The 25,754-nt window shown below is 48.2% G+C and overlaps 1 protein-coding gene across 2 annotated transcripts in view; it reads right to left on the bottom strand.

The window, feature by feature from the left end:
- The window catches only part of PARN (poly(A)-specific ribonuclease), a 1,047,754-nt gene that overhangs the window by 117,778 nt on the left and 904,222 nt on the right, over nt 1-25,754 (bottom strand). For both annotated transcript variants that reach the window (XM_069647825.1, XM_069647826.1), the window contains exon 22: nt 7,216-7,405. In XM_069647825.1, the coding sequence (XP_069503926.1) occupies nt 7,216-7,405 (190 nt within the window). The remainder of the gene's footprint in view (nt 1-7,215; nt 7,406-25,754) is intronic.

Here is a 25,754-nt window from a genome sequence, read left to right as displayed (position 1 = left end):
ACCTCTTGCTCACCCTATCCGGGGGTGGGGGTGATAAAGTGGGGAAGGAGATTTCAGGACCGCCATGATGGCCTGGTCAACTAAGCTTTCAGGTGATGCATGGGTAGACAGGAACAGCTGGTCTAATGATATTGGCCTGTGCTTTTTAGCTAGGTATCTGCCAACTGAGGCCGGAATTGGGCCGTAGTTCAAGAACTGGTGCTTCTACCGCCTAGGTGAAAGGTAGTCGGGTTTCCTTCTTCGAGCTTTCATCCAGAATGTCCATTAGCTCATAATGCAGCTTGGGTGAAAGGGGACTGGTAACCCCAAGGTATCAACCACATTCGGTATCAGGCGCTGAAAAACCACCCGAGGCTTACCCAGAGTAGGAGCAGGGATCATGTTGAGTTCTGTCAAGCGAGATCCACCAAATCCTCCCCTCCATAGAACCCCTCTGGGAAGTCCCCAAATTCCCAGTGGTGTAGGGGTTTCCAATATAAAGGCAAGGGGATCCGCCTCCACATAAATGTCCTCCATTTGTGACATGAATACACTGCTAGGGAGTAGAGCATACTACAGAGGACCTCGGCAGTCTGCGCATTGGCGCAGTGGATGGAAATGTCGAGGTCAGAGGAACGACATCTCAAAACAGAGTGGTGCGATCTTGAGACAGGTTTTTGTCAGTCTTCAATATGGCCTACCCCAAGTGCATATAGTCACATGATTTTGCAGCCTCTCTGCCGGCTCGTCCAAGCGCAGTGGCTGAGATGGTGCCAGCAGAGCCAAGGCAGAATCAACGCCTTGACAAAGATGTCAAGCATCTTAAGCCGATAGGCCTTCCATTCCTTTTAGAGGATTGGGTAGGGAAAGGTACCCAAGGTGTTGATCTTCAGAGGAGTCCCAGGAAAGGTTGCTCCTTTTGTTCAAAGAGGAAGAAGAATGCCGTTTAAAAGATCCACCGCGTGAACCAGGCCTCTTGCAAAGCTTTTCTTCTGGTTCTTACAGACTAGGGAACCGCGCTTGAATGCAACATTCAGTGCCGGGCGACCTCAAAATGGGTCATTGTCACCTTTCTCCTTGTGGAGGAAGGGCAGCAGTTTAAAAAAATAAATAAATGTTTTATAGATTTTTAATATTCAGTACAATATCCACCAAATGGCCAGAGGATCACTTCAGTACAAAACTCAAATGGATACATTAGCCCCCCTATATAGATTCTTTCTCACTCCTCAAATGCAATTGGTCTCCCAATTCCTTTTCTCACCCCATGCAATAGGATCCTGTCCTGTTGTGAGCCTGGATATCATTTTGTAAATCTTATAGCTTAGCCCTTTCGAGTCTGCTGCTAACTGAAATATCGATTCTAGAGATGTCAGAGCTCTAGTCACAGCTGCCACATTAGAGGGGTGCAGCACCCAATGTCTGGCTTGTAGATATATGAATCTGTCATTTTCCTCCAGCCCTAGGCTATTTCTGCAGTCTTCAAATGGACTTATCTTCCCATTTTGCTCCTCTCCTTCGACACTCTGCCCATGTACCCTTTGCCAGTGCTCCCCGTTGCGAAGGTACTATTATGCATCAGTGGTGTGAATGGGGAGGGAAATGTTGTAGAGCACTTTAATTTAGACACTCCATCCCATGCTTCTAGTGAGGCCTGTGTGATCAGATTGCAGTACAAGTCTGTGCCAGCATAGGGCGGGGCACCCCCACTTGTGTCGCCCAGCCACGGCCTGCTCCATGGCCACCTATTCCTGGTTCGTGTCTCTTTGGACCCAGTCGATCAATGGTTGAATCTGCGCGGCTCAGTAGTAGTTTCACAGCCTTGGGAATGCCTGATCTTTAGGTGCATATAATGTGCACCTATTGGTCCTAAGTGCTCCTCCCCTGCCCAAGAAAATGTACCAGCAGGGATTCCCAGCATTATATAATGGCTTTTGGCATTAGGGATAGGTACTGCTTGAAAAAAAGTAGAGAAATTGTGGCAGGATGTTCATTTTGACCATGGCTATTCTACCAAATCTGGGTATATTAAGTAGATTCCATCGGTGCAGATTGTTCCTGATGTCCCGTATGAGAGATGGACAGTTGGATCTAAAAAGATCCCAGAGGTTAGCAGGGATATTCAGCCCCAAATACCTTGTCAGACGCCCAACAATATGGGAAACCCAGGTCAGCCCTTAAGTATGGAGGTATATTCAGTCCTATTATTTCAGATTTAGTTTGATCACTTTAAAGTCTGATACACGCACACAGAGACCCAATTCGTCTATACCCAGGAGTGATGTATGAGAATCCATAATGGACAGGATGCTAGCTGCGAACAGACTGATTTTATGTTGGGTGCCCCCAAATGTTATGCCTTTAATGTTTTCGTTGGTGCACATACAGGCCGCTAATGGCTTTATAACTAGGTAAGCAGTTTTGCCTCCTGTTCACGGAGCACCTTAGAAGTGCATCAACTGACACTACCCGGATCCGTGCATGCCATGCCCCCAACCTTGACAGTGAAGACTGATCCTGTGGGGACCAGAGATCAACATTGGACGTCCACAGTCAATGCAGGGTTCAAAACCAAATGACTTCAATGGATTTAGAATATTGTTAAAAAAAAACAAGAGGCAGCACAACGAAGTAGTGTTCCTGAAGCGAGCGGAGTGCACAGAAAAAAGGCAGTAAGGCCACAGGGTGCATCGCCTAAATACACTGGCCCGGACGTAATGTCCAGTGCAGGGCTCATAGGGCTATCAGACGGAGCAGACAGAGCCACAATGCACCCCCTGGCGGCAGAAAAGTTTACCCAAGAGCATCTGTGCAGGGAGATAGATATTAAAGATTAGGAATACATAGGAAGAAGGAATCTCAGAGGTGCCAGTGCCTAGTCTCAAGAAAGAACAGACAAGCCAGTCATCCAGGTAGGTGAATACATGAATGTTTCTCCTCCTGTGGCCAGCCGCTAATACTGCCACCAGTTTGGTGAAGACTCTGGGTGCTGAAGAAAGGTTGAACAGTAGAACCCTGAACTGGTAAAGGAAGGGCCCCACTTCAAATCTCAGGTACTTCCGGTGCTTTGTATGCACCAGCACAAGTAGGCATTCTGGAGATCCAGGGTACCAACCAGCTCTGTAGTTCGAAGGCCTATAGTAGAAGTGCTAAAATGATCATCTAGAACTTGTTCTTGTGCAGGTACAGGTTCAACAGCATCTGATCCAGAATGGATTGCAAACCCCCTCCCTCCTTTGGAATCTGAAAGTAAAAGAGTACCATCACCTGCCTCGCTGTGCATGGGGCTCTAGCGCAAAGGTGCCTTTTGCTAGGAGCTGATGGACCTCCTCCAGTAGGAGTTGTCCTGAAGGCATGGAGCATAAGAGAGGCAGTAATCCTGACTTATGACCTGTAACGCCCAAGCAAGGGAAGTGATTTTACGGCATTTCTTGACAATAAAGGAAATTCTTTCCACTACCTGGGTAGTGTGCCAGAAGACCTCATAGGAGGCTTTGCCCCTGGGGTTGTTGTGGGGGCACTCAGACACCATAAGAACCTCTGTGCTCCATGGCCGCTGCCTTGATGGGCGGGTTGGGGCAGCTGCTGCTTGCTGAAGGGAGCTTCATGTAAACCACAGTGGGTGTAGGAGGCAAAGAGGTGAGAAATTGACTACTCTAGGCCAGGCCGGGGGGGGGGGGGCTGTTGAACCACAGGGTCTAAGGCTTTGGACGTGGCTTTCAATACCTGAAACATCTGGGAGGGACTTGTCTTCCTTTACCCCCAAAGAGTTTGTGCCTAGTTTTTGACAAAGGGCATATCCAGCAGTTTTGCTTGAACGTCCAGGTTAAATCAAAAGGTTTGCATCCATAAGTCCCACTTCCGCAGCGATGGCACGCGCTACACAATCTGCTATGTCAAGCTAAGTTTCAAAGATGCGACGTTCAGATTCCTTGCCGTCCTTCGCCAAGGTGCTGAAGCTCTCCATCTTGTGAGCTGGGAGTATTTGGCCAAAATACACAATACATTAACCACAGTTAGAGCAAGCCTGCCTGAAGTGAAAACTTGCAACACCAAGTGTCCAATCTCCAGGTAAATCCGGGAGACAGCAATTGGAAATAAGTCGTTTAAGATTTGCCATAGTGTCCTGCACCAAACTCTCCTGCGATGTATGGGTGGATAGAAAATCCAGATCGGAAGGTGATGGGCAATGTTTCTTTGCAAGGTCACGGTCCACCGCAGGGATCAACTCTGGATTCCCACTGAGGTTTGCAAAACGGGAGGTAATGGCTGTTAGGATTAACAACAATCTAAACCTCTGGCATCTCTCTGGGCAGCAATCCAAACCATAGTTTCTCAGCCTGCCAAGCCATTACAGAAAGGTGAACAGACAGTATGCAAATCAGGCTTGGTCCCACACCAAAGGAGAAAGTTCAGCCCAAACTGCTTAGTCACAATCCCTTCAGCATGTGATCCCAAGCAACTCCAGGCATGCATCGGCATTGTCAGTGGGGTGCAGCTTGGGTTGCTAGGCCCAAACATGATTGCGACACATTTGTTTGCATACCAGTCTCACTTGGGATGACAATAGCAGACCAAAAGAAGTGGTGGCTGGAAGGTTTAGAATGAATCTTAACCTCTAGCACATACCTCAAGCCATTAAGACTGGGACTTCCACAGCCAGGTTTAAAAGGCAGCAGGGTTTCTCCCCGAGGATCCATATCCAGGGAATTGTTCAGTTCCAAATGAACGTTAGGCCTGGTGGGTGCTAATAACTCCAGTGTTTCCCCCCATCTTCATATCCTCTAGAAACAAGCTTTACACCTGCCCGCAGCAGACACTGGAAGGATATATAGATACAGAGAAGTGTCATGCCCGCTAGCTTTCTGTGAGCCTGTGGTCAGATCCCTCAAAAATACTTTCCTCCACAGTAGAACTCCTGGGAAGTCATCAGCCCCACCAGAGTAATGGGGCACCACCCCAAACAGATAGGATCACCCGCATCAAAAAGGTGTCCAATATCTTTGATAAACTTGCCCATTGGAAGTGGGGCATAACCCTGGGGAGCACTGGCATAGACTGTGCCGTTGTGAAAGGGACATGCGCCAAAGGCATGACCCTTAAAGGCAGAGAAGCATGGCACCAAGCTGGGGCTGCCGAAACCAGTACTGATCCAGGAGATGCATGGTTGCAGAACAGCTGGGTTTTGTGGACGCCACTGGCACTTAACCTTCTGCAAAAAATGAAATGTTCTTCCAGAAGTAGATGTGGTGGCCAATGGTACCTTGGGTACTGATGCTGAATCCTCTGAAGGAGTCCCTTCTCCTAGAGCAAAGGCTACTTTTCTTCATTTAACAGGAATAGTGCTTCAAAGTTCCTTGGGAAGTCAGACCTCTTGCAATGCTTTTTTGTTCTTGTGCTTCCGGAAAGTAGTGCTGCTCCTTCTTCCTCCACCAACTCGCTCCACTCTGAGACGGGGACTTGGAAAGGTTTTTTGCCACTCATATGGCAAAATGAGAAAAACATTTTGCTCCCAAGGGGCCTGAGGATACAAGGATTAAAATGAATTAGACTCGTAATCCTGAGGATTGTGTTCTTTACCCACAGAGAACAGACATATCCTATGGGGGTAGAGGGGTCAGAGACAGCCATTTGTCTCCTGCAATTTCCACGGGGAGTAAATTAAGAGGCCTTCCCAGGGTAAGTCATGATGCAGTACAAAGGTTAGCTAAGAGGTGTTCCCGGAGCATATAGTGTGCATGGAAAAAAGTAACAGGGCACAGCAGCTCTGTATAAACAGTGCCAGCTGTCATGTCTGGCGCACTCATCTGCATCAGGTGGGAGCCACGTTGTGCCTAAGGGTGGTAAAATAAAAAAGGAACTCTCCTCTTTGGCCATTACCTTACCTCACATCACAGTCTACCCACTAACTCCCTTCCATGGGAACTCCTCACCTGGTCTTCCTTATCTGCCTCACTTCCCACTTCTTATCTCCCTATTGTCCCCTCCCCTTCCTACTGCTAAATCATCCAATCACTATCAAGGACCCTCCCACTCTTTCCATTCCCAACCCGAATGCCTCCAAATGAACATTTAAACCAGAAGGCCAAAGTCCGGTTCTATCCTCTCTCTTACTCCTCCCCAAGCTTTCTCTACTGAACAAGCCTTCAGGTTTAGCTGTCCCTCTGGTCCTCCTTTGACCATTACTATCCCTTTCATAACTTTACCCTTCTGCTCATCACTGTCTGTACTGGATCACCCCTCAGCTCTGTCTACTTAGAAGCAATAAGCAATGCCACCTTCGGAAGTGTTGCAAGGACTGTACCACCCCTCCTACTTCCCATTATCAATGTCTTCCTCGCCTTCACCATTGCTCTCGACTCAGTCAAAACATCCTACGTCAGAAATTAAACATGACAGTTTTCACTCCTGCAAACTCTCCTCCACACTCCAAGGCATGCAGGCTTCTCATTATGTGCCAGCTCCTCTTCCCTCTCCAACCCCTTTTCCGCACTGATGCCCAACAAGGCAGCAACGCATGTCTGGATTTGCTGTTGGTACTCTTATTCACAGGAGAATTGAATAGCATTTCGGTGCTCGACTCTCATTGTGGGCAGGATCAGTTTGACACGATCTTTCTCCTCTGGAAAGGAACAATGGACTGAAACATGATTGGAGACCCTCCTGAGATAGCATCTATCGACAGAACAGGCTATTTAATCCACGTTTATCCTTAGAAGGGTCTCACATTTTTGCCTAATCATACATAACATGAATGTAGTGATTTAGGTTTCCATGTTGTCTTTGCAGAATGAGTAGAATGCTGAGTGAGTGACATACATGGAATCTTGCTGGTGAGAATGTTGTTGTATGGTTGAGAGTTGAGTGAGTTGGAGTGATGTAGCCTACCTTGGAGGATGCCGGTGCATGTTTGCCTGGAGCTCTGATGAACTTGACATATGAAACATAAAAGATGTACTGGAAACTCATTAAAGGAACAACTGGAACATCAAGAGATGTCAGAGTCATCACTGGGAATTCAGACCTTTACAATGAACATTTTTTTTAACTTTGCTCTACTATTCCTTGTACAGAATTATGGTTAGTGTTTGTGACTGAAATTCTCAATGCCAGGATGTAGGTGATTAATGCCTACCCCGACTTCCAACAACCTTCTGCGAACCAAATGGGGGACCCCAGGCTACATTTTCTAACCTTAATAACTTTAACATATTGTTTGTTGGCCGATGTACCTACCTATTTCCATAGAAGTTTTGACTCTGGGGAACGTATGTTGCATGTTGACTTTTTAACCGCTTTCTTTCCATTTCTTTCCAGCCATCTTCAGTCCATTTTCTTTTTGCTTTTGCTTCCTCGTGCTTTTTCTCAACATACTCTGCATAGGTCTGGATTCGATAACTTTCAGCATACTGGCTAGTGTTCACAGCTGCATGGTGGAAAAAAAAAATGTGTTTTTAGTATATAAAACCAGTCTTTAAATGCCAATGAGTTTATGTACCAAAAATGTGGTTTAATACAAAGCTTATATGGTAGGATCATATTCTTATTTCTAAATAACCTAAAATTAAAACTAAAGTAAGTAAAGCCCAAAAACATGCAAGGTTTCCTTTGTGTGCAAAGTTGGTTGCCAATGGGTGTATCCTGATCTGTGTAATTCATTAATCTACCACACTTTTGCCACTGACAAAACTATGATAAGAGGTCAACTCCTCCAACTGGCTGGTTTTCAGTTTTTTCTTTTTTTTTTAAAGTGGTTATATTTAAAGGTAGATGTCATTTTGCGGACTATCCATTTCCTACTCTGTTGAGGCATTTCTTTGAGACAACGAATAATCACCCAACTGACAAAGAAGAGGTTGAATCGTTCTACCTTTTAAAAAGAAATATTTGCACATTGTATTTACTGCAAAAAGACAATATCAAAAACAAAACTAATTTTCAGTTACACAATTGTAAGCAGTCTTCCTACATTTTTAACTACTAAGCCGATGGAGTGTCAGGGCCGGTTAGATAAGATTTTCATATCAATGATAAATCTCCCTGACCTGTATCAACTCCAGAACATTTTTGCTGGACTTGTAGATTATTTTTCCCTATACCTCAGTGAGTGGGAACCGTTTTTCACACTCTGTGTCTTTTCCTCTTTTTATGAGTGTAATTTGCAGACTCTCCATAGTGCCTTTTCAATTTTATCCTCTTTGACAACTTTTGGCACATACTGCCTATTGTTGCTGGGCTGCCCTAGGGGTCCCCCCTTTAAACTTTCTCTGGCTAACCTGTGAGAACTACAGTTCAGTAGAAAGGTTCTTTGGATGCCTTTTTCATTTTATTTGGTGAGACCAGCACCCCGCCCCTTATGGGGAGTGCTGGGGAGATCCTGAATATCCCCTTTCTCATTTTAAATGTAACATTTATGTTACAAGGACAAACTCATCTTTAATGGCTGGTGGCAGTGAACCTTTTCATTAATTTGGTGCACCTTGATATGATATGTTAGGGCATTTATAATGCGCCTATACACAAGTGTTTCAAGGCGCGACGAGGCAAGGGAGAGGGAACAGAGGGAAGACGGACAGCGACCTACTTGGCCAGGTGTCATTCATATTGTGCAAGTGCATTGGAAGGGGGAAGGGGAAAGTGCGAGGGAGAGGGGGGCGGCGGTGGGGGGAATGCACTACATGGGATAAAAGAAGAACAATAAGTAAAGTTTGGCCAGCTGGTGGCAAGTGCAACGGTAAGTGCAGACATCCAGTGTCAAGTGCTGGTAGTGGGACTGTAGGGATAGAGAGACAGTCACAGGTGGGGGGGGTTGCCAGGAAGGCAGTGCAGGTGTGCGACTGGCGGTGGAGGGGACCTGGGCCCCAAGATCAGAGGGTGGACAGGTAACCAGTGCAGTTTCAGCCAGGGATTCAGCAGGGGAGACCCAGTAACGGCGCCCATGGGCGCTCATTTTACCAGAATGGCCCCAGTCTTCTTTCTTTGCCATTTCAGCATTCCTTGTCCTTTCTTGTTCCTTCCCCTGACATCCAGGGTGGGAAATTCCTTTGCGTTAACTTAATCTTCGGCAGGAATCCTGTGGATTCCCCACCCAGGCTCTAGAGCGTCTGAAGGCAGGAAGCGAGGGGGGAGATGGGGTGTGGGGGTGTACAAAACTCTGCAGCCCTTTGTCTTCCAGTCTGACTGCGAGAATCCAGTTCAAACTTGAAGGCTGGCTGTCCTGAAAGGACTGCCAACCCCACCCCCCCCACCCCGGACCCCCAAGTTTGAATGTTGCAAGGCTGTTTGATTGGCTGGGATCCAGCATAAAAGTCAGATCCTGGAAGCTGAAGAGGTAGTCGACCACTGGCACCAAAACCGAAGAGGAAGATGAAGAGACCGCAGCTGAGACGAATTCCAGCGACCGATGAGCCTGCTGTGTAACCGAAGCCTGCTGTAGCCCTTCCTTCCAATCGACCTGGGGAATCCGAAAATGACAACCCCAACCCAGAGTCTGGTGAGACCCACTGGAATAAAGAAGACCTGCATTTTGAGCCACCCCACACTGTGTTGCGACCTTGCGGAACTGCAATACCCTGGGACCTTGAGCTATTTGTGTGGTGCATGGGCTTCCGAATTCCAAATCTCGCCGAAGGTTCATGGGCATCCTGATGCATCCCCAGAGGCACGATTCCAGTTCAAAAAGTCCCCTCACCAAAGTGCTGGACCTTGCAAACAACGAGATTGCGACCAGTGATATTCTGTCTTCTTCTGTACTCCTTTCAGCTATCTTCCCCTCTACCTGTGGAGTTCCCCAGGGGTCTAACCTCTCGCCCTGGCTTTTAACCAATCCCTGGCAACTCTCGCCCACTGCATTGCCAACTTTTGCTCAAGTTTCCAGTGCTATGCTGACGACACCTCATTTTCAGGCTGCCCTCTGCCACCTCCTCTTCTGCTCTCATCTGATTGCTTAAGTGCCATTCAAGATTGGTGTGCCACCAATGATCTTTGTCTGAATGCCAGCAAGACGGAGATCCTCCTCATCGGCACACCTTCACCATCCTTTCCCCTCACTCTCTGGCCGGCCTCCCTTGGCACTCCTCCTACCCCCACCTGCGAGGCTAAGAATCTCGGGGTCATCTTTGACTCCACCCTTTCCTTCTCCGCCCACATCACTGAGGTCTCTAAAAAGTCAAATTTCCTAATGCACCTCCTCAGAGGTATTTCTGCTTTCCTCACCTTCCCGCAGAAGCTCATGATATCCCAAGCTCTGGTTCCCTCTTTGTTGGACTATTGTAACAGCCTCTTTCTAAATCTACCTGCCTCTAGTGTCCGCCCTCTGCAACTAATCCAGAACAGGACTGCAAGACTTGTCCTTGGCCTCTAGCCCTGGGATCGTATCTCTCCAGCTCTGAAATCTCTCCATTGGCTGCCAGTGGATGCAAGGATTAAATTCAAAACCCTCTGCATTTCCACAAGGCTTTCTGGGGCCTGGGTCCAAAATACCTTCAGCTATCCCTCTGCAAATACCACCCCTCTCGAGCTCTTTGCTCCTCTAACTCCCTCAGTGTCAGTCGTTTTTCAAAGAAACGAGCTGGGGGTAGATTTCAGTCTGTGGCTGAGGCCTCCCTCTGGAACAGCCTCCCTGCCACTCTAAATCTTGAGGAGAACAATCTCCGGTTCCGGATGCACCTCAAGACCTTTGCTCTTTTGTTCTGCCTTCCCTCCTCTCTCCCTTGCTGATCTGTTCTCTCTTGGCACCGTGCACCTGGCCACCCTCTGTCCTCTGGGCCCAGGTACCTGCTCACCCCGCCACCCCCCCGCACTGCCTCCAGGCCACCCCTTGCACTGGGGTCTGTATCTGTACCCATGCAGCCCCCCTTTTTCTTCCTGCACTTATCAGACCTACCCTGTCTGCTGCCTTAAACCTAGCACTTGCAAATTGCTGGCTATACTACCACCGTTTGTTGCCTTTATTATTTATTTATTATTTATCTGTTTCTCCTCTGCTTCGCACTTTCCACTTCTCCCCCTTCCATGCACTGTTCCCCTCCCCCTCTCCCATGCACTTGCGCGTTCTCAATGTCACTGGGCCTAGTAAGATCACTGTTTTGTTCTGCCCTGTTCCCCTCCCCTCTCTTGCCTTGTCGCGCTCTGAAACACTTGTGTACGAGCGCGATAGAAATAAAATATCAATATCAATGAAAAGGTGCCAAATCCAGAGAGCCGCATCCAGCCGCAAGGAAACTCTTGCCTGGATGCTTCTTCCGTGATCCATGCTGAAAAAGTCCTTCCATAGTCCTGTCTTCCGTCTTCTTGACAAAGGAATCCACTGACCACGTTTTTGGCTGCAGATCCTGAAGTCTTCCTGCTACAACTTCTTCTGTGCCGAGGTACTGTGTTGGCTGGGGTACTTTAGCCACCAAAAGCCTTTTTCGAGTTCTGTATAGCTTTAGGGCTTTTTTTGTGATTGGGAGGCCACTCATCTACTTCAACCAGGCCCACTGCGGAATCCTCCTAGGGTGTCTTCTCTGAAGTCCCTAGTCCCTGAACCCTCAACTAACTTTAAAGTGAAATACTTACCTGTTTGAACAGTCTTTCTCTGGAACTCTGACTTTGCCTGCAACTGAACCCCATCTCACCCTGACTTCAGCAGGCACCTAGACCACTAGGGTTCCTCTACTGCCTCTAATTGTACTCGTGCTACAGAATAAGGGAAGGACTGCACAAGAAATGGGTTCTGCCTTGGAAAGAATAACAAGTGTGTAAAAGTTACTTACTTGTAAAAGACGTTGGTTGGTAACTAACAGAGTGGACAGTTAGAACATTTCTGAGGTAAGTAATAACTTTTGTGCCATTCAGAAAAGTATATGTAACATCTTTCTTTCCTTAGAAACTGTTTCACCATTCTAACAAAGTAGATGTAAGGTTATATCACTCACCTGTGCTTTGGTTGTGTCTCTACCCAAAAGTAATGCTGTTGTTTCACTTCACTATTCCTGTTAAGATAAATGTATGAGTGTCCCCAACTGGGTCTTGCTTCCCTTGACTTGCCGTTAGCCTGTCCAGAATAAGTCTGCTTTAGGCTTTATCTAGCTGGAATAACCCCGGGTCATTCATAAAGAGTAACATTGCGGTTTGCCTTCAGTGTGCACCAAGAAGTTGCTGAAAGTCATGCCCCAGGTCCTCCCACGAGACAGATGCAGAGAGATCCAGTCCATTGTCCTGCGCCTTCAGTCATCAGACCAAGAAATCCGGAGGTCGGGTCCAGAGTAGCAACATCGCGGAGCATCCAGCACAAAATGTTTCTTCTAACCAAAAGGTACTGTGGAGAAAAGGGTATTGCTTACCTGATTCCAAAAAAGTCAGTCCAGAGCCTTGGAGTGCACGAAGCAGTGTCCAGGGCAACCCCCTCTTACCTCCGACTGAAGCAGCTGCTTGTGCCCCTTTAGCAAGTCCTTCAAAAGGGTCTCCTAAGTTGGTTAACCCTTCTTGCATCTTCCCTCCTAGAGACTAGAAAGTGTCCACAGGAACATTTGATTTCTTCTGCTTTGCCAGACTTCTACTGATAGCAACTGCCTTTTAGCTAGGGTTGCGTTTTTGACTTCACAAGACTTGCTGTGCTGCGGAACTGCCTTTAGAACCTAAAGCTCTACTAGGATACACTAACCAAGTATTCCTTCCCAAAAATCACTATCTTATATGTATATGCAGACTAATACAATGACTATTATTTTGCGAGTGTGTAGTATTACAAACTCCTATAACAATTGTATGCGTTCTGCAACTACCAACTAAAAATGGACTATTTGAAAGTATTGAAAAGTAGATCTGTGTGTGATGGTTTATTGTGCTAAGTATTTAAAAGTGACTCGTGTAAATATATATTTGAACATACATTTAAGTGTAAGTGTTTCTTTGAGGTTCAGTGTACTTACCTACAGCTCACATCTTCCTCATAAAATAAGCCTAACTGCTCTGCCACTCTACCAAGGTCCTGAGTTCGTACAGACTGATACTAAAAGTTGGGGGTCTACAAATCGCTGGGATAGCTTACTAAAGTCTTAACTCCAAGTAGGACTTTAGGAAAACTCCCCTAACACAGACAGAGCATGGAGGTCCCTCATCTGCCGAGTGGAAGTGATAGCAAACAGGCTGACTTGGAGGCCTTGAAGTGTTACTCTGATGCCTTGGAATTGGTGATCATCATCTCCAAGACAGATTATGGTATTCCATCCTCTTGGTCAAAAGAAGATCACCATACCTTGGCACTTGGAGGAGGAAAAACTCGAGATTGTCCAAGAATGTGAATATCTGGGTGTCCTCTTTGATGAAGGCCTACGTGGTAGTCGTCACCTAGATAACACCAGACTAAGGTGTGCTGAAGCCTTGGGGGCTCTGGGAAAAATGGCCTGGTTGGGTGGAGGCTACTCTGTAGGGATCTTGGTCAAGTTATTCTTGGCAAAGATTAGCCCTATGCTAATGTACGGTGCTGTTCTCTGGCACCCCGGTAACATGGCGGGTGTGACCATACTGGAATCCTTTTTACTTAAGAGGTTGCTCCGGCTTCCTGCTCGGACTCCCGTCCAGACCATTTTCTTGGAGTTTGGAATTTACTCCTGCATGGCAAGGCTACAGTTATCCTCCCTAAATTTTCTTTGGCAACTCACCAATGCAGAGGCTGGTACTCTAAACTTTGCCATCTATTGAGCTGGCTGCTCCAATATCCATTGCATGTAGGGTAGTGCCATACATAGTTTGGTCACAGTTGGGGAATAAATGGTTGGCTCTGGTCCTGGGCGTTATCTTGAGCAGTCCATTTCCCCAGTTCAAATCCGCCATGAGGGTGGCTTTTTACAGCCACTTTCGTGAGCAATATTTGGCGCAACTGGCTTCCTTATCAAATAGTGGACTATTATGTCCTGGTCCCCCTAATTACATCAACCAATTTGTGAGCAACACTCAATACTAATTCTGTTAAGTTTTGTAATCATGGGGGCCTGGTTAAACATCCCCAGACCCCAGGAATTTTAACCACTGTATTGTGTCTAATAGTGTTCGCGAATGGCTAACCGTTGTTTCTTTTAATTGATGTGTGTGCCTAAAGCTGTTGAAAAATACGGCTATATGACACGATACTAATGAAATAAAAAATAGAAACAGGAAAATCACCTTTAGGGTGAGCAATCTCAAAGAAAAAATGCAAAGGCTCAAACTGAGCTGCCATAAGGAATGCAAGGTTCAAATCCCACCCAGGAACAAACTGGCGTTGTAGGAAGTGGTTACATAACCCCTCGCACCCCCCCCCCCAAAAAAACTACCACAAAGACTGGGGCTGGAAAAGGACAAGCCTTGCTTTGGGGTCCTCAAAGGGTAAAACAGCAGCCAGGTACCACATGCCAGTGCCAATCTGAAGGCCTTCCCAGGGCCAAGGAGAGCCGAAATTAAAGAACATTGGAGGTCAGACAGTTCAAAGGGTGCAGACCTTTATCCCACATCAAAAAACATTTATGACACCGGAGGCATAGATGAGCTTGGTGGCGGCCTCCTGAGGGACATTGTCAGACAGATCAATCTTGATAACTCAGCAGCCAATGAAGGTTGAAGCTGCAGAGACTTGGGCTGAGGAACAGGCCCTTGGACTGGTAGTTCAGATCCACCTTCAACAGGAGACGCCTATAACGGCAGAAGGTCATGTCCTGAAGTTCTGGGTACACCATCAGGCAGGCCCAGAGCAGGGCAATCAAGGTGGACACAAACGTCCTCCCAGTCTCCCAAGTACCAAGCAGGATAACAGGATTTGGTGGGCATTTAGGTCAATAATCCTTGAACCCCCAGAGTTGCTGACAACATTCATGAAATAAATGCATGTGCTGAAACGGATCTCCACTGAAGAAAGTCAACATTAAACTCAAGTCGGAAGAGCAACAAACTGAAGTGGGAGAAACTGATCACACAAATACCAGAAAAGCAGCCAAAAGACAGGACAACCCACCCCCTCAAATAGGAGAGCAGGTCCACTCTCACCAGGAGGTACAAGGGAAGGCAGAAGGACAGATCCAGAAGCTCTGGATACCATATTAATCAGACCCCTGGAGAGATCAAAATCAACATGCACTTAAAAAGTGGCAGTCTCCTTAGAATTAGCAGAAGGACAGGGCTCAGGGGATAAGAGCAGATAAAAAGTCTCACTCAACCGTCAATGCATCTCCCCCATAGCTCAGGAAACTCTGGAGCAGAACCACTCAAACTTACAGTTCACACTGGAAGTGAGGAGGTTAATTTTAGGAGTCCCTCAAAAAGAGTAGATCTCCCGAACTCCCTGGCAGAGCTCCTACTCGTGGGAAGCCCAAAATCTATCTGCTCAATGAAGACGATGTAACAGTCTCGGCGAGAGGGCCGCCAGACATGTTCCCCAGAGTCCAGAACTGCATTCTCATTGCTTTTCTACACAGAAGTATTGAGCCCACACCAGCCAGTTTGTTGAGGTAGTGCCTGGCTACTGTAGTATCTGTCAACAACAGTACAGTTTTGCCTCTCCTTGTGTGGTGGAATAACGTTGCCACGGCTTCTTCATGGTGACTATATGTATGGCAACCATTTGTGTGGGGGGAAATATTACTGGATACAGACAACGGGTGACCACCCTAGCACTTCAGGGACACTTGCATGGGCAGTCAGTTGGGCCTGGTGTTGCCGAAGCAACGCCCCCCTCGGTAAGCTTTCTCACATGGACCACAATTTGAGGTCTTGAGACACATTGATCCCTGCAAGAGCTCTGACATTTTGTCTTTGAATTTGCAACCACTGACAAAGTGCTGTAGGGATCTCATGGGTTACAGTCTCCGGCACCACCACATTGCAGGAGGCCATTTGAAGGCAGATGCCAGAACTACCTTCTGGGACTAAAGATATGAAGCATCTGTAAGATGTTAACCACTCGATACTCAAGAGGGAATGCCCTGCCCAGGCGAGTTTCCAGGAAAGCGCTGATGACTCAGACTGAAGTTGAGAAAATGAGATTTCTTGAAGTAAGCCAGAAGAGCAGCCCAACTTGTGCAACAGGCTGTATGCGCGGTGCAGAGAGCAAGCTCTGATGAGTCAGTCATTTGGGCAGGGGAAGACATTTGCTTTTCCTGCTGAGATGAGCCACAACTACTGCCAGCAGTTTGATGAAGACCCTTGGAGGCAAACAAAGGCCAAACACAATGCTAAGCTCCTGAATTGGTAGTGGATAGACCCAACTACATATCTCAGGCACTTCTTGTGCTTGTGGTGGATTAGCACATGGAACTAGGCATCTTGAAAATTCAGTGACACTAACCAGTCCGGTTAGTCGAGGGCCAAGAGAACCTGTGCCAGGGTGACAATCTTGAACTTGTCCAGGTACAAAAGCTTCAGATCCAGGATGATGGGCAAGTCCCCTTCTTTTTGAAGCCAGAACATGAAGGGAATATAAGCCACTGCCTTGCTTAAAGAAGAGCATTTATTCTCTCCAGAAGCAGACGATTTCCTCTCCGGGGCAGAGCAGAATTGGGAGGATGGTCCAGAGGGCGTTGAACAAAATGGAGTGAGTAAGCGCAATTAGGACCTGGTAGGCCCTAGCTTCAGAAATGGTATGCTACTCTCCCTTCACCTGGGTCGAACGTCTGAAGTCCTCTTCACAGATGTTTTGCAACTTGTGCTGCTGTGAGCCATGAATACCACCTCTGTGCTCTGCCCTGTGAGGGGAGGGGTGGGGCAGGGACAGCACAGCTGCTGCTTGCCAGTGGGTGCCAGTCACCAACCACAATGTGCAAATGGTTGAAAACCCAGTCTCTTGCTGCAGGAGTGGAAGGCTGTTGGACAGCTAGGCCCAAAGTTTCTGTCATGGCTTAAGAAACCTGGAATTTGTTTTAAGAGGATGATCAACCTCTACTCCAAAAACGTTATGACAATCAAAGGAAAGATCCAGGAGTGTTGCTTGGACATCTTGAACAAAACACGTTTCTCATCCAAGAGTGCCTCCTCAAGACCGTAACTGTGCCTGCAGTACTCACAAAACATTCAACCATGTGAAGACCAGGCTAAAAGATCTGGCAAGCTGCTTCCTTGCAATCTTTTACCAGGGCATTGAAGCCCTCCCTCATCTCACCAACCGAGAGAGTCTCTGCTGGTTCAGACACCATAATCCAAATGATAATTTGGTCAAGCTGCAAGATGCATTACCACTCTTGGGACACGGTAACAGGAAATGAATATATTGTGCCCCCAAGAAACCAATCTCTTGCTCTCCCTGTCAGGGGCAGAGTGAGGAAAGAGGCGGTTTTGAGGTTGCCCATCACGGCTTGCACTACCAAACCCGATCAGTTAATTTTTGTCTGCATCCTGCCATTGAGCAGTGTTCCCAAAGGATAAATAAAAACAAAAAGAATAGAGGTCATGGGGTGCAGCGGCTGCATATATACTGGTCGCTGATGGTTGATCCGACGTGGGGTACATGAATAAGCAGAGAGGAACGGACACGCTCTCCCCCTGGTGGCAATAAAGTTTCTGAAGGTCGCAGGAAGTAAAATCTTAGGAGGAATCTGTTGGCAGGAATCCATTTGAAGATACCTGCCTGGTAGATGGTGAATCTTTGGAGGCTTCTCTGGAGTGCCGTCCATTAAGGAATGTCTGCAAGACTCAAAGCGTGACTTCAACTATGTGGATTCTTTTGGTCCTAAAATGGAGAATGCTCCCCCACTGGCTCTGACCACAATCTTAGCCTCCAAACCCAGGGACTTTGAAGTGGTCTTCTTATCACTATTTTGGTAATAGGTGAAGAGCTTTGTGTCATGCTTCCTGAGAAGCTTAAAGTGCATCGATCAATGAATGACAGGAGCTACCTTCCTGTGCTGTGTTCCTCCCAAAAGGTAGAAGAGGTACAACAGGTGGGGGATCCAACATGGGCTTATCCTCTCCACAGTCTGAGCAGGGCTTGAAGCATGAGATCCGAGCGTTCAGGCATGATGCAGTAGAAAGTAGCAAAAGCTAGATGGTGGTCCAGAAGACTAAGTGCGTGGCAAAAAGGAACTGAGGTCATGTTAAAGTGCTTCATTTATAGGGTAATACTGCAATGTCTGGGATAGAGGAAGCCGATCATCTGAGGTGAATGGTTCCTTGCTACACTACGCCCCATGCTGACAGTTTGAGAACAGCTTGCACTGGAGGACACCAAGATGAGGCATCAGGGGGAGCATGCAAACCATTAGCAGTATTGTTTGCTTTAGTCCATTCACCTAGTATAGCGCTTACTTTTTAATAGAGTGCTTTGGTAAAAGTGCTATATAAACTCAATTAAATCAAATTCCTAGAACCGCAAAGTTCGAACTTCCTATTGGCACTGTAGGTGAACAGATCAACTTGATGGGTACCCAGATGGTAAATCACTCTCTGCAGGGAATGACTGGTACAGTTCCCACTCCTGGGAGAGGGGGCGATGCCCGTCTTCTCAGGGCATCGGTTACCACATTCTCTGTTCCAGCAATATGGGCTGCCAATAGATTACCACCAAACGCCCAGAACCACAGCTGTATCACTACCCTGTACGTGGGCAGTGGCCCTACTCCACCTTGTTTGTGGAGGTAGTGCCTTGTCATAGTGCTGTGCATCAGGATTAGGATGGCCCTGCTCTGAATTGATGAAAGGAAGCACTCCCAGTTCTAAATCAGTTGCCTGAAGTTCTAGTAAGCGGATGTGAAATTTGGAAACCTGGGAACACATACAGATATCTTAAACTAGTGGTCCATTCCTTCAGAAAGGTGTCCGTTAACACTCCTTTGGAGCCAAGGTTGCCAAAAAGGCTCTCCCCTCAGCAAGGCGTCTCATGGGGTACACCAAGGGAGATACTACAATATTAATTCCAAGATCTGAAGTAGGTCCATCAGCCCGCCATAAAAATGACCATTGACCATGCGGGCGCCAGCAGAGCAACAGCATTCACAATTGGGCGTAAGGCACCATAATATTGCAGGATGCCAGAAGACCTAAACAAGATAGATGGGGGCTGGCAGAGGAGTTTTGAAACCAATCTATCATCCAGATGTTTTGCACATTATCCTCATGAAGAAAAACCTTGCTGCAAGCCAACATGCATAATTTGCCCTGATGAACTTTAAGACGTTATCACTTGAGACTTCTTTAATTGAAGGGCAATTCTCAGACCTTGCCTGAGTTGGCAGGTGACAGATGTACCAACACCAATTCTGAGGTAGAGGCTTAGATAAGTCAAACCCCAATGAATGGGGAAAACATGGATCCCTTCCCTCCCGAGACATTCTGCCACCCCCGTCATCTGCTTTGTGAAAGACCCTGGTGGCAGAAGTCAGGCCAAAGGGAAGGACATGAAATGGTAATGGGGTTTCCAAATGATAAACTTGAGCTTTCATGTGCTTTGGATGAACAGGAACATGAAAATAATCATCCTGGAGGTCCAGTGACAAACAATCCAGGTGTTTGATGGAATGAAGGCTCTTGGCAAGGGTGACCATTGTTTTATCATAACCTTTTATTAATTTTGAAAAAGCAAACTAAAGACAAAACAGAAGTATGTCCATACTTGATAGAACACGTTTCACAGAATAACACAAATAGCCAGAGACACAGAAATATATAACACAGGATCTTAGCGGATGATGCCGCAACATTATAAAGGGCCAGAATATAAACCAAAACAAACCATTTCCCCTTAGTCCTCCCGCCCATCTGCCCAATATCTTCCAGAGTTTTTGTGGGCATCCAGTCACCTTGTAAACTCTCCTTTCTAAGAACAGACGTCAGTCCACTGCCGCAGACCATTGACTGAATCTCAGGCGCTCTGCAGATCCCCACAGTGATGAAATAACCATCTTGGCCAGCCCCATTGTTACAGCCAAAATCATTTTCTGATATCTTGTGAACCTAGAATCTCCCCATATCCCCAACAATGTTAGTTTCGGGTCCGAAGGCACTTTAACTCCCATTACAGTTGACAATTTACATATGCATCTCCCCCAGAAAAACTTTGATGTTTGCAGTACCACGGACTATGGTAAAAGGCGCCCCCCTCTCTTCCACATCTCAAATGTATATCACTATTTGCCACGTCCCATTGGGCTAGTGTCGTTCGAGAGTAATACACCTGATGGAATATCGTATATTGTATCAGCCTAAGTCTGGCTACAATCCCAACCTCCCTTGGAAACAGGAGAGCCTCCATCCATTCTTCTGGATCCTGTGGCCCCACATCTCATTACCATCTGTAATTTAGGCAGGTCAATTCTCTGTTGCCAAAAGGAGTTATCACTTAATACAATGTGGAGGATACCTTGGAAGGAATGCCCTCAGGAAGCAGGTTCGCCTCCAGGGGCGAGTACTTCCGAACTCATCCAAAGAGGAATTGAGCACCCACTGCAAACGTCAGTTGCACATACCTATACTTTTCCCTGCCAGACAGACAATATATTTCCTGTAATGATTAGAACGAGCATAACCGGTCCTCGAGCATCACATCTGCTCGGGCGAAAATCCCCTTAGCTTTCCAGCTTCCGAAATGCCCTCTCTTGGGCAGTTCCGGCAGGTACACATTACGCCAGAAAGGCTGGCCCAGTGTCGGCCTGCCATCCCATCCAATGCCCTGGTGTGCATCCGCTTATAACGGACATGTGTGTTGTATCATCTTGGGAAGGGTACCCCCGCTCTTCCTCCCCCCGTACAGTAGGTCTAGGAGGCAGCCCCCTCATCCAACCCCTCTCAATCGCAATATGAGGGAGCCCCAGGTCCCTCCATGAAGCCAATCGTTCACTTCTCCTAATTGAGTGGTCCAATAATACGGTTTGGAGATTGGGTAGGCCTATTCCCCCTTCCCACAACAACCTTTGCAGAGTCTACAGAAACACCAGTGGGTGCTTCCATCCCCACAGTAACCGCCTTAGTTAAGACTTGTCTGGGGATTGGTAGTGGGGCGTTCTGTAGCACATAAAGAAGATTCAACAGCGGGAAAGATTGTCAGTGTGTTGTGTCTAAGGCGAACCTATCGGCCATGGGAGAGAGATTGAGTCAGAGGAAATGGGTGAAATCAGAGGCACGGACGCAAGCGAATACAGATATTTTAAGCCTGAGGCCGCAACTGCATAGGGGCATTCACACGGAATCGCATCCTTGCCCCCTGTAAAGGAAAGAGAAACAACTTCTGCCAATTTATTTTTAGCCTGCTAAAACCTTGGTAGTCCAATAGTATACAGGTTGCGACGGGGAATGAACCTGCTGGGTTACTCATGAGGAGATTGTCTGCGCAGAGAGAAAGAAGCTGGCTTCTCCCCCCAGGGCCATTTGAACGCTGCACACTCCTGGCTCGCTCTGATTTGGATCGCAAACTGCTCTATGGCCAGGGTGAATAACAGTGAGGAGATGGGGCACCCCTGTCTCGTGTGCAGCCCCATGAGAAAGGTCAGGGATGCGATCCCATTTACTCTAATCAATGCTGCAGGGGAGCTGTAGAGCAGTCGGACCCGAGCCCCATTCGGCCCACGATTTCCCAAAGCGCATCCCAGCTCACAGAAGCAAATGCTTTTTCAAAGTCTATTGCGAGGAGAGCTAGTGGATCCGGTATCTGTGCAGCCTGGCTTATAGCAAATTGTTTGCTGCATTAGTTCCTAAGTGTGAACCTAGAGGGCATGAACCTGCATTGGTCCGGGTGAATCAGGGAACCAATTCTCCCCCCCGTAAGCGATTGGCCTTTCTGTTAATCAGTGAAATCAGCATGTAGGAGGCACCTCGCTTAGGCGGCTTGCCAGGCTTCGGGAGAACCACTATACTAGTCTTCCTGAGATCCGGTGGGAGAAACCGATCCGGTGGGAGAAACCCATCCGGCCTACATTGCGTGAAGAGACAGTGTAGTGGCCCAATAATCACTTGTTTCCCAAGCCGCATCCACACTTCCACCGGGAAGCCATTGGGTCCCACGGTTTAACCACTCTGCAGCTGCCCGAGAGCTGTAGTGATCTCCTCAGACATCTGCCTCCATGCCTGAGGCCTGCTGTGCAGTGAGTCTCATGAGAGTCACCCATTCAAATGCATCCTTCCCCACTGCCGAGGACCCTCCCGGCGAGGGACTGCACAACGTCTCGTAGAACTGGGCAAATGCTCCTGCAATATCTGCGACGGTCAGTGTCCCCCCCCCCCCACCCTCCCTGAGCATCCAGTATGGTCCGCACATACCCACTTCCCCTGTCCACCCTCTCCAATGCCCCACATTTCATGTATCTGACTCCACCTAGCCCAGTACGCCGGTCTCAAACATAGTCCAAGGCCATACTTTGCAATGTCTCCTGCGCCGTAGACCAGTCTGTCTGTGACGCAGGCGACACAGAGGCCAGGAACTATTCCTCAGTCAGTCATGCTACCCTCTACGCATCCTCTATTACCTTTGTGTGTTTTTCCTACTTAGCTGCCACCACTCAAAGTGCCTCCCCTCGGAGCACTGCTTTATAACGCTCCTACAGAGTAACTGGGCTGCCAACTGTCCCCCTCATTAATTTTAAAGAATTCCTCAGTTTTGTTTGATAATTCTTCCATACATTCAGGGTCCCTCAGGTAGTAAGTGTTCAGACGCCACTGTGCTGCCGGATTGGCCCTCCCGCTTTTGAGCTCAAGGACTAATGGGGAGTGGTCTGAAATCCCTCTGTCTAGTTATTTTGCAGTTAGTAACCCTGTGGGCCACATTGGAAAGGAAGAAAAAAATAATCTATCCTTGACATGGAGGCGTGGACCCCCGAGGCAAAATGAGTACCCCCGCTCTGTCACATGAGGTCTCCGCCATGCATCCAAAGCATTAGTGAAAGAGTACAACTTAGTGGGAAGTTTGGGACTCCTAGCGCTGACATATGGTCCATCACCTCATTAAAGTCCCCACCAAACACCCATATGTCTGTATGGCCTTGAAGGGTTAGCACCTGGAGATCAGAAAGAAGGTCTGACGCAAGCGGAGCAGGTGCCTTCATTGCCACTATGCCCCAGGTGGCTCCCCATAATTCCCCTCTGATCAAGACAAAACACACCCTGGAGTCAGGACTCACCTCTATGACCTGAAATAGGAGCCTCTTATGCAGGAGTAGGAGTGTCCCTCGGGAGCTCCTAGAGAAGCCAGTGTGGTATGTGTTAGGGAGATTTATCATTGTGCTTCATCCCCTCGCCTAGTGAGACCCGCATCCCTTGTTGCTGGACTACTGGACCTGGTTCTTTCAATCCTGAATGAGTGGAGACTTTTTCCACTCATCCATTGTTATGGTCTCTGTCTTTTGGAACTCTATTCTTTGTAAATCTACCTGTACTATGGAGTCTGTCTGCGCCATAGCTCTTGAAGGCAGCTGTGTTACTACTGCAGCACACAGCTCCTTATGGGCAGTGTTGCAGGGGACCCTTAGGGCCCTCCTTTAAGATCATCTTTCTATATCCTTAAGTAACTACAGTTCTTAAGGATAGAGAGCTTAGTGTGTCTCCCAAAACTCTATAGTCAGAGATTGGCACCGACCACCTTCAGTGGAGTGCCAAAAGGGTACTTCGTATCCCCCTGCGCCTGTGACTTTTTAGTCACATAGACAATCACGTAGTTATGGCTGCTGGCAGTGGACATGTTCGTCAAACTATTGTGTATTTTATATAGCACAGGCTATGTCAATGGCATCAGTAATGGAACAATAGGGTCACCCAAGTACCAACTTGGGGCCTCCCTTCTTTTTTTCGCCATTACTAGCGTGGTTGTTGTTTGTTAGCCCTTCTTGAACCATTCTGGGAGGGGGAGGTCTGTGTGTGTGTTTTGCCTTTGGCGAGAACAAGTAGGTATCCCCCACCTAGGCTCCAGAGTGGCTGGGCAGGAAGGAAGTGTGGGAGGAGTCTTCCACCCCCTGTCCTTTGTCTGCCAGAGTGCCTGAGGAACAAGTTACTTACCTGTAACTGTTGTTCTCCAGCATGGGTCTGGCATGGATTCACATGCTCATGAATATTCCCTGTCAGGCTGGGAATCCTCGGTAAAGAAAAAATCAGTATCAGTTTCGTTTCTGATCTGTCTTTCTCAGTAGTAACCAATCACTGGTCTCTGGGTCATGCTGCCCCCAGCCAATGACTGCCCTCTCCCTAAGCCCCGCCCCTGGCAGCCATCTTCAGATTTGGTAGCACGCAAAGTGGCAGTATGACAAAGTGAAGAGCCGTAGAGGGGCAGGAGGGAGGGTTCGCATGTGAATCCATGCCAGACCCATGCTGGAGAACAACAGTTACAGGTAAGTAACTTGTTCCTTCTCCAGCATGGGGTCTGGCATGGATTCACATGCTCATGAATATAAGAATACATAGCAGTACACATGCACAACCACGGCAGGTGGCAAGGCTCAACATTGAGCATTACATAAAACTCAACATTAAGCATCTCTTACCTCCTCACCAGGCTCACCTTAAGCGAACAGGTTGCGCAGCACTGCCTGGCCGACTCTGGACTCCTCCCTGGAATCCCGTCGACGCAGTAGAATCTCGTGAAGGTGTGCGTCGACCTCCACGTAGCATCCCTGCAGATGTCCAGCAGGGACACACCAGACAAGAACGCCGTGGTAGCAGCGATCGCTCTGGTCGAGTGGGCTCTCGGACGTCCGGGCAACGGTCGGTTTGCCAACCGATGGCAATGCATGATGCAGCCGGAGAGCCATCTGGAAATGGAAGCCTTCGAGAGAGCCTTCCCTTGGTTCACAGGTCCAAAGTTCACAAACAGCTGTGATGTCTTCCGAAAACTCTTCGTTCGGTCCACGTAGAACTTCAGCGCTCTAGCCACATCCAGCGAGTGCAAAGTCCTCTCGGCCGGAGACGAAGGCGACGGGAAGAAAACAGGTAACACCAAGGGCTTGTTGAGGTGGAAGTCCGACGGCACCTTGGGCATAAACGAGGGGTGCGTCCTCAGCACCACCCTCGTGTCGTGAAAAGTCAAGCATGGAGGCTTGCAGGATAGGGCCTGGATCTCTCCCACTCGCCGTGCGGAGGTGATGGCCACAAGAAACGCAGTCTTCACAACAGGAATTTCAGCGGCGCCGAATGCAGGGGCTCGAATGGCGCCCCCATGAGCCTGGTCAGCACCACGTTGAGTTCCCACACCGGGGCAGGGGCCTTCACCAGCGGGAACGATCGGAACAGTCCCTTCATAAATTCCTTCACCAGACGATGGGACCACAAGAACGCCCGTCCTGTGGTTCTGGTGTATCGGGAGATCGCAGCCAGATGTATCTTGATGGAGGCGTGAGCCAGTCCAGCCTTGGCCAGTGACAGTAGGCACGGCAGCCCTTGAGGGGCCGTAATCCGTAGAGGGTTAATCTTCTGTGCACGGCACCAGACAGAGAACCTCTTCCACTTATGTCCGTAGCACTTGAGAGTTGAGGATGCCCTGGCTTTTGCAAGGACCTCTCTGCAGTCCGCCGGGATATCGTACCCTCCAAACTCTAGCGCTGCAGGAGCCAGGCCTGCAAGTTCAGCGACTCCGGGTCGTGATGAAGTATGGCGCCACCTTCTCTGGAGATAAGATCTGCGTCCGTCGGAAGCTTGACTGGTGGGGACGCTGACAAGTCCAGAAGGTCCGGGAACCAGATCTGCCTCGGCCACGCCGGTGCGACCAGGATCATTCTGCACCGGGACCTCTTGAGCTGGTTGACGATTCGGAGCAGCAACGGCAACGGAGGGAACGCATTAAGGAACGGGCCTTCCCAGGGGAACGAGAAAGCATCGCCCATGCTCCACAGCTGGGGAAACCTGCTGGCGAACCTCTG

Source organism: Ambystoma mexicanum, chromosome 2q, assembly GCF_040938575.1.
Source record: "Ambystoma mexicanum isolate Mex_15411 chromosome 2q, UKY_AmexF1_1, whole genome shotgun sequence".
NCBI lineage: Eukaryota > Metazoa > Chordata > Amphibia > Caudata > Ambystomatidae > Ambystoma > Ambystoma mexicanum.
Note: the sequence above shows the minus strand (reverse complement) of the source record. Positions and strands in the feature narration are given on the sequence as shown.